The sequence below is a fragment of the Cydia strobilella genome, chromosome Z (assembly GCF_947568885.1).
Source record: "Cydia strobilella chromosome Z, ilCydStro3.1, whole genome shotgun sequence".
NCBI classification, from domain to species: Eukaryota; Metazoa; Arthropoda; class Insecta; order Lepidoptera; family Tortricidae; genus Cydia; species Cydia strobilella.
The window spans coordinates 56,336,867-56,353,464 of record NC_086068.1 but is presented as its reverse complement, the minus strand read 5'-3'; the positions used below and the strand labels follow the sequence as shown (position 1 = coordinate 56,353,464).

Genomic DNA, 16,598 nt, shown 5'->3' with positions numbered 1-16,598 from the left:
GTTTAGGGTAGTATTGCAATGGATTCGATCCAGTCACGGACAACACTTTAATAATGTCCCGTTCCATGTCAATATCAATACTTTAAACAGTAACTGCCATTAATTAGTGTTTTTAAAATGCCTTTTTTTTATTACGGAGGGTATTTTATATATATGTGACGTTTTCAATCAAAAGGTACGAAAATTACTTGTATCTTTTTACGAAAAACAAACCTGTCAGAGCGTCCTTATGGCAAGCGACAATGTGGTACCTTTTGCTTGAAAACGACACATATTTTCAAATAATATAGATACTTTACTTACATATATTATGGTAATGAAAAACTACCAATTCATTTCCCAATCACAGGGAGTAGAATAGTTGATGCCTATTCCTGGTTGTAATTAGAAATAGTTATAAGATGTGTGTGGTTTTCACCTATTAAATGTAGATCAAGTGGGGCTTGTAAGTTAGATCTAAGTCCTGAGCCGTCTTAAAGACTTGAAATTAACGTTCTACTACAGAAGACTTGCTTTCCATAACTGGGCATTTTTTTCTGTAGTGATGCACTGGACTTTTTTTCCAAAATAGGTAAATTTAATGTTTTTCCTACTCAGAATCACGAGCTCCTTCGTTCTTACTAGGAGGAAAAAAGCGTCCCAAGTTTCATTTTTTCCATTCCGTTACCATTTTTCAAACACATTGCACGGCCGAGTACGGCGGTAACAAAATGGAAAGTACGTAAAATGTATGAAAATTTTGGGACATTGTTTCTTTCCTAGGTGCATGGAATCAGCTCATGATTCTGGGCACAAATAACATTAAATTTACATATCCTAAAAAAAGTCCAGTGCATCACAACAGAAAAAAATGCCCAACTATAGAGTGGCAATGCGGGCAAAACGCCACGTGATCTTAGCCCGAGAGATCGTAAGCAAAGCACAGCCCCATTCGATAAATTAACTACGGGCCTCAGTTGATATAGATACGCTACGAGTACTTGCCTTAGCTACAGATGTAGTGCATAATTATTTTCCATCGTATTTTCACGGAAACGTACGAACGTGTCATGCTATTTCAGTCAGTCTCGGTACAAAAAGTACTGACGTTGACTGAAGTAGCATGACAACTTACAAATACGAATGTTTCCGAGAAAATACGATGGAAAACAATTATGCACTGAATCTGTAGAACCGTTTGAACGCGCCATAGTAAACCTTATAGGTGGGCATTTTCACTTAAAAGTGTACCATTAAATCATTTTACGGTTTAGACTCAATTGTTTAATGATTTAATGTTAGTATGTCTCACAACAGTTTAAATTCGATTAAAAGTGTACCATTTACTTTTCTCCGAAAATTCATCAACTTTTGGGTTATTTCTACTTGGAATCATGAAGACCGTCGATTTAAAAAGTTAAAAAAAAATGTGCCAAAAAAATGTCAGTTTTGTAACGCATTTTCACATACAGTACAAAACTGACACCCAAAATTTGTATAAAAAACTGGGGAAACATTTTTTTTTGTCTCATTCTAGTACTCGTGATTCTGAGTCTTATTAACCCAAAAGTTGATGGTTTCGAAAAAAAGTAAAATGGTTACTTTTTTCTGAATATTTACGGAGGTTAATATTCCACTGTAACCTTGCGTGCCTTGTCTTTGGCGACCAACGTGTTAAAATATCGAGTCTTTAAAACTCTTGGCTCTATAATAGGAGGGGCACCAACTAACATGGTATTTCTAATACACGCAGATATCTTCAAGCGTTGAGGAGGGAGCGGCATGGATCAGTGACACTGAATTGGTACATGGCACCGTAGTTTGCTTTTTTCTTTGTTTGTGCGCTGGGACTATAGCTTGACTTTATGCCAGAGGTTGTGGTTTCGTTTGTCACGGGTTTACTGGTATCAAAAATTTATTGATTGTAAAAAAAAGGTTTTATTTCTATGAAAAAACTGTGCTCGAGAGTTTAACAGCTTGGGTAGACGATGACGCTAAACAGTCGCCATCAGAGATATCGGAGCGGCCAAGGTGCTCAAAAATATCTGAGCACGCCACTATTATCAAGGCGTTAGAGTGCTTGTTCAGATATTGTGAATACCTTGGCCGCTCCGATATATCTGATGGCGACTGTACGTTCACATTGGCAATGGGAATCTATTTCAGCTCTCAAATTCTAAGCACGACTTTTCTTAGACTTACCTAACACCTCTTGTACCACAGATTTAATATATAGGTATACGCTAGATGACGCAAATACCACGATTTGTATTGAAACCAAGCGTGTCGAATTTTTCATACAAAATTTACGCATAATAAAATTTTAAAATTATTATCTGTTGTTGATGTTCTTGCCTTTGGGTGCTCGCAATTTTTGGGCTGTTGCAGTTAATTATCATGCAACAAAGCATTTTACAGTACATATGGTGCTACTTTCTCGCACTAGTGCGTAAGGAGCACTTTTCGTGCATATGTCGAAAGTTTAAAGGGCCATATGTATTGTAAAACGTTGTACGATACACGTGCCTATAGGTAATTCGGAACTCTTGTCGATTTAAAACACTCCCTGCGGTCGTGTTTTTATTTATCGCCACTCGTTTCGTATTTCCTCTTTTCCGCACTTGTATCGTAAATAACTATTTTAAGTTTTCACGGACGACCGGCTGCAACAACCGGCGGCGTGGACTGTAAAGAGCGACGGCCAACCTCGACGCTTGGTCGGGGTTCAGACACGCGAAGTAAATGCATTTGCGTCTTCTATGGTATATTTATTTCTGTCTTTTACTATTAATAATTCTTTAATGGCATCATAGGCGCTGTACGCCTTCTAATATCACGTGGTTTGGTTGTCCACGCTACTGCTGTGTCAGACTAGTATACTAGTATATTCGTCGGCCGCACTTGGAAATAGGGTTGTTGACACATGTTGAATTTTATAACTAAATCTAGTTAAATATTTATTTAATTCATAGAAAGCGAGCAATTTATAACAATAAATCGGAAACTTAAATAACATATGGGAATTATAAAAAAGTACAAATAGGAAAAAAATAATGGTACCATTCGATTCCTTGCATTTTATTAAACAAAATATTGTACAGCAATAATATACATAAACGCAATATTTCACCGGCAAAATCGCAATTTCCTTGTTTCCCATACATCGAAACGGCTTCTAAGCAATAGTGACGTTAAATGGTGACGTCTCGATGTATTGCCATTTTGTTAGAAGCGTTTCGTCAGGTGCGGGTGCCAGACTTTGACCATCATTTATGACTTTTGTATTGCTTTAAGGCAATGGGTCCCATACAGACATTTGATCCTAAAAACAAACCTGATCGAGTGATACCATTCATAAAAAAATGTCAAATACCCTATTATTTTCTTTTGCTTTCTCATGACGGTTATAGAAATAAATTAATTATTAACAAGCAGAAACGTCTGCGATCGATGCTATTAAGCATAGAATAAATTTAAAAGTGGAAAAATTACTGCCTTGGGTGAGACTTGAACTCACGGCCTCTGGATCTGGAAAAAAAAAAAGGTTATAGAAATAGTTATTATTCTGAAGAAGTGGGAAACCTAATGCGTGGTCGGCGTCTGACCAAGCTGACTTTGCATCGCATTTGCAATGACAAAATGTGGCGATGACATCATTAAGGTTACATTTCTATATAAATATGACAGTTAATAATGTTACTCCCTCACATTGTTCTATTCAAGTAGATGAAGTTATGAAATAAAACTATGAAAACGGATTATATCGCGTATATTGAATTTATAATACATATACACACTTATATTATATATTTATTATTGGTATTTTTGCACTTTGTAAGTTTTCCTCAGTCACCCGTTGACCACGAACGCTGTAAAGAGTTCGAAACGTCGGGATGTATTATAAATTCAATATACGCGATATAATCCGTTTTCATAGTTTTATTTCATGAGTAACTATCGCGGTAACCGAAGACAATAGATGAAGTTAGCTTAGATGGTTTCTATTTATTTATTCGGGCACTGGGAGGACGACACACGGTAATCACCTTTTGTAACAAGCATCTTTCAGGCTTAAGATCCTCTTTGCACTTATGCTTTAGGAATTTACTCCACTTTCTGGCACAAATTATGCACCTTCTGTATTTTTATCTAAAAATCTCTTCTTCAGGGTCACCCCGGCAAGCTCGGTTCTCCATACAAACGTAGTTACGCTCTCATTTTAAAACTAGTAGCTAGTTTGCTGTGAAACTTTGTACTTACAATAGGATAAGGTATATCTATGTCTGTAATTACTTTATGTATCTTCAGATACCAAAGTTAAAAAAATACAGCGAATTTAAGTTTTTTCATACAAAACTTGTTTTTACTCTACTTCGTTTGTTTTATAAACTGGAGCTAATTAATTACAGACCTAGATATACCTCATGTCATTGTATATGCAAAGTTTCATTACAATCCCACACGTATTTTCAAAATGAGAACGAAACTCCGTTTGTATGGGAAGGTGAAATTCGGCCGAGCTTGCCGGGGACTCTTAAGGTCAATGTGGAGTAGAATGTCTGTCAGGTAAGACCGTCAACAACCTCTTACAACTCTTGCGCTTGTACATATGTGACGTTTTCAATCAAAAGGTACCACATCGTCGCTTACCATAAGGACGAAAATTGCTTGTATCTTTATACGAAAAACCTGTCAAAGCGTCCTTATGGCAAGCGACAATGTGGTACCTTTGGTTGGTTGAAAACGACACATACTCCACATGCAGAAGGCCGGTAGAGCAGAAGGAGCGAAGTTCTTCCTTTCTGACTCTGTCTGAGCGCAGTAGGTACGTATACAATTACGAGAGCTCTTACCCTATGACGGTTTTCACAACCAAACATATATATGCCAGTCTTCACCGCATTGGCCTTATCTCAAAATCACTATTTAAACCCTAAAGTAGTTAAGCACAGGATTAACTGATTTTTTCGATTCGATACACACATACATACATACACATACATATAATCACGCCAATTTTCCGGAGGGGCAGACAGAGACCACGGATTTCCACTTGCTAGGATCCTGACATACCTCTTCCGCTTCCTTCACTTTCATAACATTCCTCATACACGCTCGCCGGTTTAGGGTGCTCTTGACCTGGCCTTTCTTCAAGATTTCCCCGATCTGATCAGAGAAAATCCGCCGAGATCTGCCCCTTCCAACTCCCGTTTCTACCTCTCCCTTATACACTCTCTTTTTTAGCCTTCTTTCACTCATTCTTTCCACGTGTCCAAACCATCTCAACATACCTTTCTCAATTTTTGTCACTACATCTTCGTTCAGTCCACACTTCTCCCTTATCACACTGTTCCTAATTCTATCTTGTAATCACCACACACACTTCTCAACGCTCTCATTTCCACTGCATTCACTTGGCTCTGATGCCTCTTCTGCCATACCCAATAACAATAAATCGATTCGAAATAACAACAAATTGGCCTAGGCCCATCGCCTTGACATCTCTATCTTTCTTGTTTCATCTATGGCTTATAGTTGTTGTCGTAACTATTATTATCAGACAACGTAGATAATGTCTCATCACACTATATTGATGTAATTATAACAGTGTTTGTATATTGACTTATATCTGCCAGCCGAAAAGCGTTAACTTTCGGCCCGCTATGCTAAATGAAGTTGACGCTTTCAGGCTCCGTCGAACAAAAAAGTAGTAGGTTTAGGTATCTACGGACATTTCGTACTTTACTGTTACTGCCTTTGGTATGTAATTATACTATTACGCGTGTCCATAAACACGTACAGCGTACAGGGTTAAATATCACAGGCGTTACGAACGCATCATTTCTGTTGACATATTTTGTACGAACAGCTTTTACATTTTGATGTTTCTTGCTTTTGGGCAGTAGTCAGGGACTTCTATCAGAAAACAAAAAAAAAAAACCGGCCAAGTGCGAGTCGGACTCGCGCACCGAGGGTTCCGTACTTTTTAGTATTTGTTGTTATAGCGGCAACAGAAATACATCATCTGTGAAAATTTCAACTGTCTAGCTATCACGGTTGATGAGATACAGCTTGGTGACAGACAGACAGACGGACTGCGGAGTCTTAGTAATAGGGTTCCGTTTTTACCCTTTGGGTACGGAACCCTAAAAACACCAAAATGTCACTTCGCTATAAATGTGTTCATAGAAATTACGGGGATACATAACCGTACAGCGGGCCTAAATTATTTAATAATAAAACCTAATTGGGAATCGTTGTGTTATGCTTTTCGGGTAGAGGTATGTTTAATGTCAGAAAGGAATAATGTTACAAGCACAATATGAAATAATTTTCAACTTATTTCAGGAGGGTCTGCGTACCCGGCGCGTCGGTGGCTCCCTCTCGCTATCTGAAGATGAAATGGACTCCGAGTCGGAGGTGTATGATCCGCTTAATAAACGTGGAGGGGGCAGGTGAGGATTACCTTTGATTCATAAGGAGCCTAGGACAATGAGTCCCGCGGTGCGGGAACTAATCGAGTATGCACAGTCAGCAGCAAAAGTTGCAAAGCGGGCGAGGTGTTCAAAATTCCTTGACACACTCTTATTCTCTTAACAATAAAGTCCCGTCAAGATAATTTTGAACACCTCGCCCGCTTAGCAACTTCTGCTGCTGACTGTAGTAGGAGCCCCGCTTTGCGGTTTATCTACTCATGGTAGAATCATAGAATGGTCTTATAACTCGTCGCGTCGGTGGCTCCCTCTCGCTGTCTAAAGACGAAATCGACTCGGAATGCGAGGTGTATGGCCCGCTTAATAAACGCGGAGGGGGCAGGTAAGAAATTTACGATACAGTTTTCGGTTTATTCTAGAAAAGTTTCGGTTACGTGACGCAATTTATTAACACTTCAAAGCTAAGGAGCCGATATTTGGCATGATAACGTTTGAAACCTTAGCTTTAAAGCACGCGGTAAAATAGTAATAGGATCAATAGGGGTAAGTGTAGCTAATGGTTAAGTGTGGCTGGCCTACATATTTACACATTGATTAGTATTTATTGCGAGTTCATACATTTGCCACTAAACAAGTGCGAATAAACGCTATAGGTAAACAACCCCCATTGTAAAGGCCAGCCACACTTAGCCATATGCCACACTTACCCTTATTGACCTTACTCTTGCCTTGGAAGTGCACATGCACAGAGAATTACCCATTTACGTATAAATATCTCCACAGGTGAGACGCAACCCTGCACGACTTGTGCAAAGCGCTGTACGAACATTCCCGCGGCGTCTGCCAAAACTGAACGGATCATATACATACGTCCTATAGCGAGCGTCCATTAACTATAGGGGGCAACACAGGAGCCCCTTGATTATTGGCGCAAAGTGATTAAGTTTCCGATTTAGACCACAAGATGGCTTGGGTGCACTGTAGGCAGCAATCTACTTTGCGTGCGTCGAAGTGTCAATGTCATGTTTAAGTTTCCGATTTTGGCCACAAAATGGCAGAGTTGCAATAACCGCAACGTGCGGACTATGCCAAATATAGACTAGTACCAAGTGTAGAATGTTAGTTATAGGGAACTGTAGTGTGGACACATTGTTTTTGTCTTTATTGTGATACTTTTTTGGGTCACACAGTTGTGATTTCCTTTTTTTGTCACTGAAAATCAAAGGTACCGAAGTATTACAGGTACATACCAAAAACAATTCGGGAACTGTGAACACTGATACTTCATAATAATTGAACTTTAACTCAACTGCTCAAATTTTTGGTAACAGGAAAAAAAAAACTATTTATAGGTCAATGTGGTGAAGATCGTCTACAAGCTCTTTCGTCGGTTTTACCCTCTAACAGAAGATCGGTAGAGCAGAAGGAGTGAAGCTCTTCTGTTGTCTGAGCGACGTATACTGATACCAGAGCCCTTGCCCTGTCTTTCTTCCTAGCAATAAATTGAATAAGCCGGTCTTCTCCACATTCACCTTGCTGTATGACCCACAAATAAAAATATCACTAACAGTTTTTTTTATTCCGTACACTAAAATTACAACCACAAATGTTAAAAGTAGAAATAATGTGACCAGCTTAAAACAAACAGTGCTGATCTTTGATTTCGGTTGTGAATAACCGATAAATATTAAATTAATTTAACTTTCAAAATAAACAATAAATTATATCTACTCGCTATACCTGATGGGAAATAAACAATAAATAAAATCTACTCACTACTAATCTACTCAAACATTTAAAAAAATACATTGACGTATCGCCGACCTGATATATGATATGGTATTTTTGGTTTACGTATTCGACATTCGTTACTTTACTCGTATAGTGTTCGAACGTGTTCAGTGCGTTTTCTCTCGTCTTCATCAACAAATGTAAGTACCTCCCAATAGTTTATTTTCGGTAAGTACCGGTTGTAGCACATCACTATTTATAAGACGTAAAAAACTAGCAACACATTAAATGCCATTTTAGTCTACGGAATAAAAAAAACAGACTATTGAAGGCAGGGCAAGGTTTAGCCCCTTGAGTCCCAGGGTTTGAAATGTGCCAGCCAGAAAGCTACCTTGAGGTGTTACAATTAGAATCGAATTTTGAATTTCTGCCAGCTCGATATCTCGTCCGTAGGACTCGAAGGGTTCAACTATACTTGAAAACCTGTCATTGGTGTTTAAAGTACTGTATTTTGTTAACAAATGTTGCTGTTAGGTCAATACGGATAAGTGGACTGCGGGGTAAGTGTGTAAATGTATGAACTCGCAATAAACTCAAAGTAATGTTTAACATGATAGCTAATAAGCTAGATTGTCCTTTGTTATGGGCAATGGGTCCGCGGACAAAGTCGCTTTTGTTTATAATTTATTAAATATTTTATTAGGTTACTGTTGCTGTTGTTACTAACATAAGGGATCAGCTATAACTAACAAATTTATGGACCATGTGATGTCCCCAATTTTTTATTTAAACAAAACTTTGAACTCTCGCGTTTAGTACACATAAATAATGTCATTAACGGGTCTAACGAGATTAAATTTTATTATTTTACCATTTTTCCGACGTTTTAGCTAGGTTGCACTAGCTGTGGTCACGGAAGGCTGACGTCCCAGCAAAATGTCAATTGAGATATTGGTAAACCTAGCTGAAACGTCGGAAAAAACGTAAAATAATTAACAGCCCCAATGTGAATGCCAGCCATACCTCGTAGCCACACTTACCCATATTGACCTCAATAGAACGGATTATGTACTTATGTGTTTTTGTATCACGATTTCTACGTAGAAGTATTAGAGACAATAAATACATTGACTTCCTATTTGTACATAATATATAATATAGATCCAACAGTCGCCGTCATATATATCGGATCGGCCATGGTGCTCAAAAATATCTGAACATGTCCTATAACGTTATGATAATAGAAGTTTTGTTCAGATATTTGTGAACACCTTCACCGAATTGGCTTGGGTGACTGTATATTTTGAATAGGGTTCCGTAACACATAGACTGCTCATCTAACACCATTAAATAGTATAATATACCATATTTAAGTCACATTTTAAACACATAATGGTGGCCTTTTCATGATAATCACATTGGCCTTAATGATGTTGCTTAATATTTTAATAACGCGAGAAAATTGAGAATAGACGCCTTCAAGGAGGTAAATGAGCCCAGTTTTATTTAGTTGTCGACTTTATTTCGTCAGATTTCGATAAAATTTTGTGGTCGCGGTTATAAAAACCCCATCTATTTGTTTTTTAAGTTACCTCATCAGCACAATATAAGCGCAATTACACTGTATGTCCGAAAAATCTTCCTGAGTTACGGAAACGGGTTTCATAAGTCAATGAAAAATAACATAGGACAAGTTACTACTTGAAATGTGTGCTACCGTTTTCGTAACTCATATGAAGATTTTTAGGACATACAGTGTAATTGCGCTTATATTGCGCTGAAGAGGTAACTTATAAAACAAATAGATAAGGTGCGTTGGGATAAGATTGAAAGGGTTTTTCATGCGGGGTAAGATGAAAACTCGCCCGTAATGCTTCGGCATACCTTTCAATCTTATCCCAACGCACCTTAGGGTTTTTATCACCGCGACCACCAAGTAGGTATACTTGATGGTCGCGATGACTCAAAATCAGTCTCGGTCCAGAGCGGTATCGCCAGCTTTCGCTGAAGCCGACCTCACGGAGATCTGCCTCCACTCTATCCGCCCAACGATATAACGATATACCTCCCAAAAAAAATCAAACCAGCCAACTTTTATTGATATCTAACGAAAAAAAATCGACAAAAATGGGCGTATTAATAGAATAGGTACCTAGATCTATTAATAGAATTTCTCGCTAATGTACGCCAAATATTCATATCACTATAAAAAACAATGTCACACATCTAAAATTATTTTTAGGTATATTTTATTATATAAATAACTGTTATCTATATCGCTGTAATGCAAAATGTTTAGTAATAACATATAAAATGCATGAAGTAACTCAAATAGCCCAATGTTTTTAAGCAGCGCAGTTAAAGCCGTCTGCGGGGTAATTGCGTAAATTCCGTTACATAGTTGACAGTTCGTATACTGAATTCCCCGCAAACTTATTTAGCCGCACTGACCTTAAAATAATAAAATAAAATAGGTTTTGGCATTGTAATTAGATAGTGTAGTATCAATAATTAATAAAGTCTGTGAGCTCTTAAAAAGCGCTTTGGGTCAATTGATTCGCTCTCTGTTCAACATGTATCTTGCTTACGTATGCATACGTTTCCATGGCAACCAATTCCGCAAAACGCATTGACTTATTTACCCCGTTTCCAAATAAAACCCAGTGAACAGTCGCCATCAGATATATCGCAGCGGCCTAGGTGCTCACAAATATCTAAACACGCACTCTAACGCTTTGACAATAGAGGCGTGTTCAGATGTTTGTGAGCACCTTGATCGCTCCGATATATCTGATGGTGACTGTACCTAAAATACGGCAATGTTGATTTTGCTAAATAAAATATTTTAGATTTCACTTGAACCCGAAGGGCATTTTAACATAGCGAACAGTTAAAACTATTATAAGTAGGTATTGTAAATAGGAGCATTCCATCGTTACGTAAGGGACATTCGGACCCATTTTTTCGACTGTCCGAGCCTGGTTCTTTTTTGGCTTGCGTTTTTATAGTGTGATATTGGTATCATCTTAAAGCTGCTTGTTTTCTTAATAAACTGTTTAATTTACTGTTACTATAATACGCAAGTCGAAAAAGTAATTCGGAATTAAAGCAAATATTTCGTAAGCGATTCGGATGCAAAATACGCCAATACTTTGTCCACGTAAACATTGCATAAATAAAAAAAATTGTTAAAAAAACTAGATGAAAACTTACCGTTTTCATGGAATGCTCCAATATAATTTTATTGTAAATATGAAAATGACAAGACTCATAAAACGAAGTATTGTCTTAGCTAATTTGATAATGCAATTAGATAAATAATTTAAAAAAAATTTCAAGAATTTGTAAGTAAAATTAGTTATTAGTGCTGAACTTGTGATAAAATTGTGACTAATTCAAATTTACATTTTACCTTCGATATACTTTAGTGCCATATGATGAATAAGACGTACCTATTTAATAAGGCTTTTTCAGTCTAAGGCGAACCCAATGTCATCATAAAAATATCCAATTGTGGACCTACATCATTTCCATTATACTATAGTATAGGTATTCTCATAGACATCACTAATCGTGTATCTAATGATATAGTATTTCATTTTATAATTGCCTCCGCGGTGTAATATGAGCTCTAGAGGCTAATCATATTGGAAATTATTGCTATAGATGCGCAAATATCTACGCATAACACACACAAAAAAAATCGTACATAATTTTTTGCAACCATGTATGTAGAGTTAGACTAAGATAAGTCCGCAACGATTTTGATAGCACACGCAGCGCAAGTGTTATTTTAAACGTCAAACTTCAATGAAATTATGACGTATAAATAACACTTGCACTGCGTATGCTATCAAAATCATTGCAGACTGTTCTTGGTCTAACTGTAGCAGATTTTTTTTGTTTGATTTCGATGAAATTAGGTGTTAGGTAGTTCCCTATTCAGTGCATAATACACGCAATGTCATACAAAAACTTATGTAATTTGGTAGCTCAATGGATAATTACAAACCTTTTGTTTGTCCCAAATTGGGATTTCCTTTTTATTCCAACCAGAAAGAGCTCTTCAAACCAGCCAAATATTAACCAAATATAAAAATTAGCCCGTTTAAACCGTAAATAGTAGTTTTGATTCAGATTTTATTGTGGGTTTTTGTGTCCAAATCAATTCACAGTTTCCATTCCCATCATTAATGTAATGTCAAATTTATATGGAAATGTAACGTTTGTAACACTACCTCACTTTGTTCTGTTGAGTCGGTGCAAAGTTAGCTTACGAACACTTATGAGGGTTTTACTGTAATCAATACAACACACCGTTGTAACAGTTAGACGTAATTACCCCTCTAACGGAATAGTCTCGCTTGGATTACCTTATTTTGTATAATGATAATATACCGGGTATAGTGCATAAGCATAGAAACATGTATATTCTTGCTAGAAAAACAAATATTTTGACAGCTTTTGTATATTTACAGTACATATGGTGCTACTTTCTCGCACTAGTGCGTAAAAGAGCACTTTTCGTGCATGTGTCGAAAGTTTAAAGGGTCGTATGTATACTGTAAAACGTTGTACGATACACGTGCGAATAGGTAATTCGCAACTCGTGTCGATTTAAAACACTCCCTGCGGTCGTGTTTTAATTTATTGCCACTCGTTTCGAATTTCCTCTTTTCCGCACTTGTATCGTAAATAACTATTGCACAATTTTGGCTTCCAATATTCTTGGCTTGGAATAGAATATTTTTATAATATGCTGTAGGTGACACAATGTAAAATATCAATAATAATTGTGGGTAACCGTGAATTTTTCAATTTCATAGATTAATAGTATTTTTATATCTCCTTGTATTTCATGGGCCTATAAATCCCGGTCTTATGATAGGCTTGCGTGGGGATATAGATCCAACACGTAGAGGCCCCTTGGCTTTAATGTCATGTAATTTTATTTTATTATCCTCTTAGTTTGTATTGATTTATTTGTAATATTTGATTATGTAAAGAAATCAGACACCTTACGATAGCCATCTTTTTCGATATTTTTAATATTCTAAGTTACCCGAATTATGTTTTCAAAACCACATATGAAAAAGTTTTCACAATAATTTTAATGTAAAACTATGTAAGTCTGTATGGCGTAGTTTGTAATTTTGTATACATACTTTTAATATAGTGTATTTTTGTTAAATATACGTATTATTTTTAGGGCAATCTGACATGTTTAATATGTCCGGCCATTGTAAGATATACTCAAGCTATCTGACCTAACTGAACGTTATTTTTTTATATCTCCGATACTATTGACAGTTCGATCGGCCAGTTTCTATAAAACCAGGGGGTCCAGCCAAGTGACCATCGTTAATATAAAAAGCCAATAGAAACTAAATAGTCTAAATACCTATATGGAAACTATCACGTCACGTGTCTTTTCGTTGCATCTGTCATCTCAATATATTTTTGTTTCTATTCGTTCAGCGTTTATCGATGTACAATTGTAATCTTGCCTAGGCCCCTTGAGATTTTGTAGAATGTTGGCCAATAGAACATTGTTTCTGGAATATAAAAACAGCTTCTACCGTGCTAATCTAAAAGACGCACTTTTTTGTCATAGTGTAAAAAGTCGCCTTTGACTCATTAGACTCAGCCCATTGTGAAAATAAGTTAAATCATAATCAGTATAATCACACACCAAGAGTTGACAGATAACACACGTACGTTCGCTAAGACAAAACTATGACTTCATGACAGGCCGATTTATCACTCGCACCCACTTATCGGGTTTTGCGCGAAGTAAACACAAAGAAATCGGCGTGTTAACCCCATAAAGGGCACAATAACATATTATACGGAAAAAACCGGCCAAGTGCGAGTCGGACTCGCGCACCGAGGGTTCCGTACTTTTTAGTATTTGTTGTTATAGCGGCAACAGAAATACATCATCTGTGAAAATTTCAATTGATGATGACGGTTCATGAGATACAGCCTGGTGACAGACAGACGGACAGCGGAGTCTTAGTAATAGGGTCCCGTTTTTACCCTTTGGGTACGGAACCCTAAAGAATGACCACCCTCTATCGTCATCTTTTTGTATTTTTTCTTTGGGTAGAATTTTTTGAACTGTGGTGGCAATAAGATTTAAATTTAAGATGTCTGATAATCTGGTCTGTTAACACATTCACTGCCAGCGTTTTCCCGATTTGTAGAGGAAAGCGAGTACGAACAGAGAACCCGCCGACCGGGTTACCGGCACTCTATGGGTTAAGAGGCCCACAGATTATCAGTCCGCCGGACGATATCGGCCTGTCAGTCGTTCGGAACTGTAAAATTTTTGTTCTAACTGACATGCTGATATCGTCCGGCGGACTGATAATCTGTGGGCCTCTTAAAACTGGGGCAACTCTGCATAGCATTCCAAATAACAAAGTATGACTACCAACTAATATGACTTTTAATGACAATTCCACACTTTGTTCTGTCAAGACGTGTCTTAGACGGACCATGAAATCACACTTTATTATTTACAACGACGGGACTTAATCGCGTAAAATAGTTTTAAATTTACCTCCGACGTTTCGAGAACGGCGTTGTCCCCGTGGTCTCGGAGAAGACTGGCTAAAGTTGACATCAACATCTTCTAGACGCGCGAGTTTTTAGAACTACCCGCACTTGGTCTTGTTTATTAACTTGAACGTTTTGCGCACTAGGGATGTTACCGGGTCGACACACAACACTCACAATATTCGATTTTTCAACTTTCGATATTTGGTTTCGCTTACACTTACTAATGACTGGGTTCCATGTGGATGAGATCTTAAAACCTTCGTCTCGATTGAAATTTCTATGTTTCTTGATTTCAATGGCTTCACGGATTTTTCTACTATAAAACCCACGATCTGTAGAAAGTATTCTAGGGTTGTGAAGCTCAATCCAGTGGTTTGGCCCTGACTCTAGTAAATGCTCAGCAACGGCAGACTTGTTCACCTGACGGTTCTTGACGCGATTAAGTCCCGTCGTTGTAAATAATAATGAGTAAAAATCGTGAAAGTTTAAATCACACTTTCTCTTAGCTACCCTACCACATATCTGTCAAGTGATCACACCACTACATGGGTTTTTGTATTCGTACGAACGACTGAGATAGCTATAAGTTCGCCAAATGACACAAGATGCCCTTTCGGTACTTTTATCGCTTGGACCGTCTTCACACATTGAAGGTTTAGGGTTGGTTTCCACAGTAGTAAAATTTCTCAATTTCAACTTAAAACGCTTTACGTTATAAAAACATCAGACAAGCCAAGGTCATGGGCGCAAGCGAGCTAATAATAATAAATAAGTGTGAAGGTTACTTTGTCAGCGAACGCCATAACACAAATGTGTCCATGGCGCTGTGGGCACGACTAATTACGACGCCTTTGGGTGTTCTTGGCGTTCAGAAGGTAAAAGAGGACAATGATCTTTACAAACGGTTTCGTCCAAGCAGCCCTTATTCTTCAATTTGTACCTAAGAGAGACCCCGTTAGCGTTATGGAAAATGGCGTCGCTGCGCAGTTGCGCTAACGTTGCGTACATCAGCAGCCGTGGACTTGACTAGACGCTCGACAGACGCTAGTGTGGGATCTCTCTAAGTGTGAGGCCCGAGTGGACGCTCGCTCGGCACGGCGTGCAGCGTGTCGTCGGGCTCACAAGTGATGTGAGCAGCGTGCACGTGCACTAAGGCCGCTCCTATACGATTGCATTTGTTTAACATGCACGCTGCACGCCGCGCCCCAACGCACGCCCAACTCGAGCGTCCACTAAGGTCTTACATACGTAATGTAAAAATCATTAAGGTATGTCCACACTGCCCTTTTGATCTACAACTTTTATTGTAACTTTTACTTTGTAACTGGACAAATGGCAGTGCGTACAGCTTTAGACGTCCAAGATGTAGAAAGGGTTAAATGTATGTTTCACTCGATTTGCATGGTACTGAAAGGGATAGTAATATACCAAATGTGTAGCTCAAGTAGATTTTAATTGTTTGTTTACTTTCATAGGTTCAAAATAAATGCTTACAATTTGTCTTATTGTGTTGTTTTCAATGTTTCAGATAAATTTTGTGGCGTCAAAGTGGGATATAACGTTCGGGGACATTAAAAAAATCTAATAGGATTATTGATGCGATTTTCTATAGTATATGGGTGGATTAACTTTTCTGTCTGAATAGACAGGAAACAATAGTAGCATGTTTTTTTAGAAGAAAAGTTATATTACGTTTTACTAATATAAGGCTTATGACAGCCATAAAAATGTATGTTTGGTAATTTTTGCGTCAATGTGTCTAAACATAATTTCTTTTTATTTTATTGAAATGAGGTGAAAATATGTATACATGTTTACGACCGTATATAAATAACTTGCACACATTTGAATAAAAATGTATATTCCAGGCATATTTCAGCACACATAATT

At 37.6% G+C, this 16,598-nt stretch overlaps 1 protein-coding gene across 6 annotated transcripts in view; it reads left to right on the top strand.

Annotated features, from left to right (window-relative positions):
* The window catches only part of LOC134755149 (neuropathy target esterase sws), a 73,484-nt gene extending 63,642 nt beyond the window's left edge, over nt 1-9,842 (top strand). Inside the window, exons 29-31 of one of the 6 annotated variants that reach the window (XM_063691636.1) lie at nt 1,733-1,783; nt 6,328-6,434; nt 7,197-9,842. In XM_063691636.1, coding sequence (XP_063547706.1) covers nt 1,733-1,783; nt 6,328-6,434; nt 7,197-7,200 — 162 coding nt within the window. In that variant the 3' untranslated portion in view covers nt 7,201-9,842. Of the gene's footprint in view, nt 1-1,732; nt 1,784-6,327; nt 6,439-7,196 lie in introns of those variants that run through there. The other 5 variants (XM_063691635.1, XM_063691640.1, XM_063691637.1 and 2 more) reach the window with 5 other exon arrangements.
* Nucleotides 9,843-16,598: the final 6,756 nt, after the last annotated feature.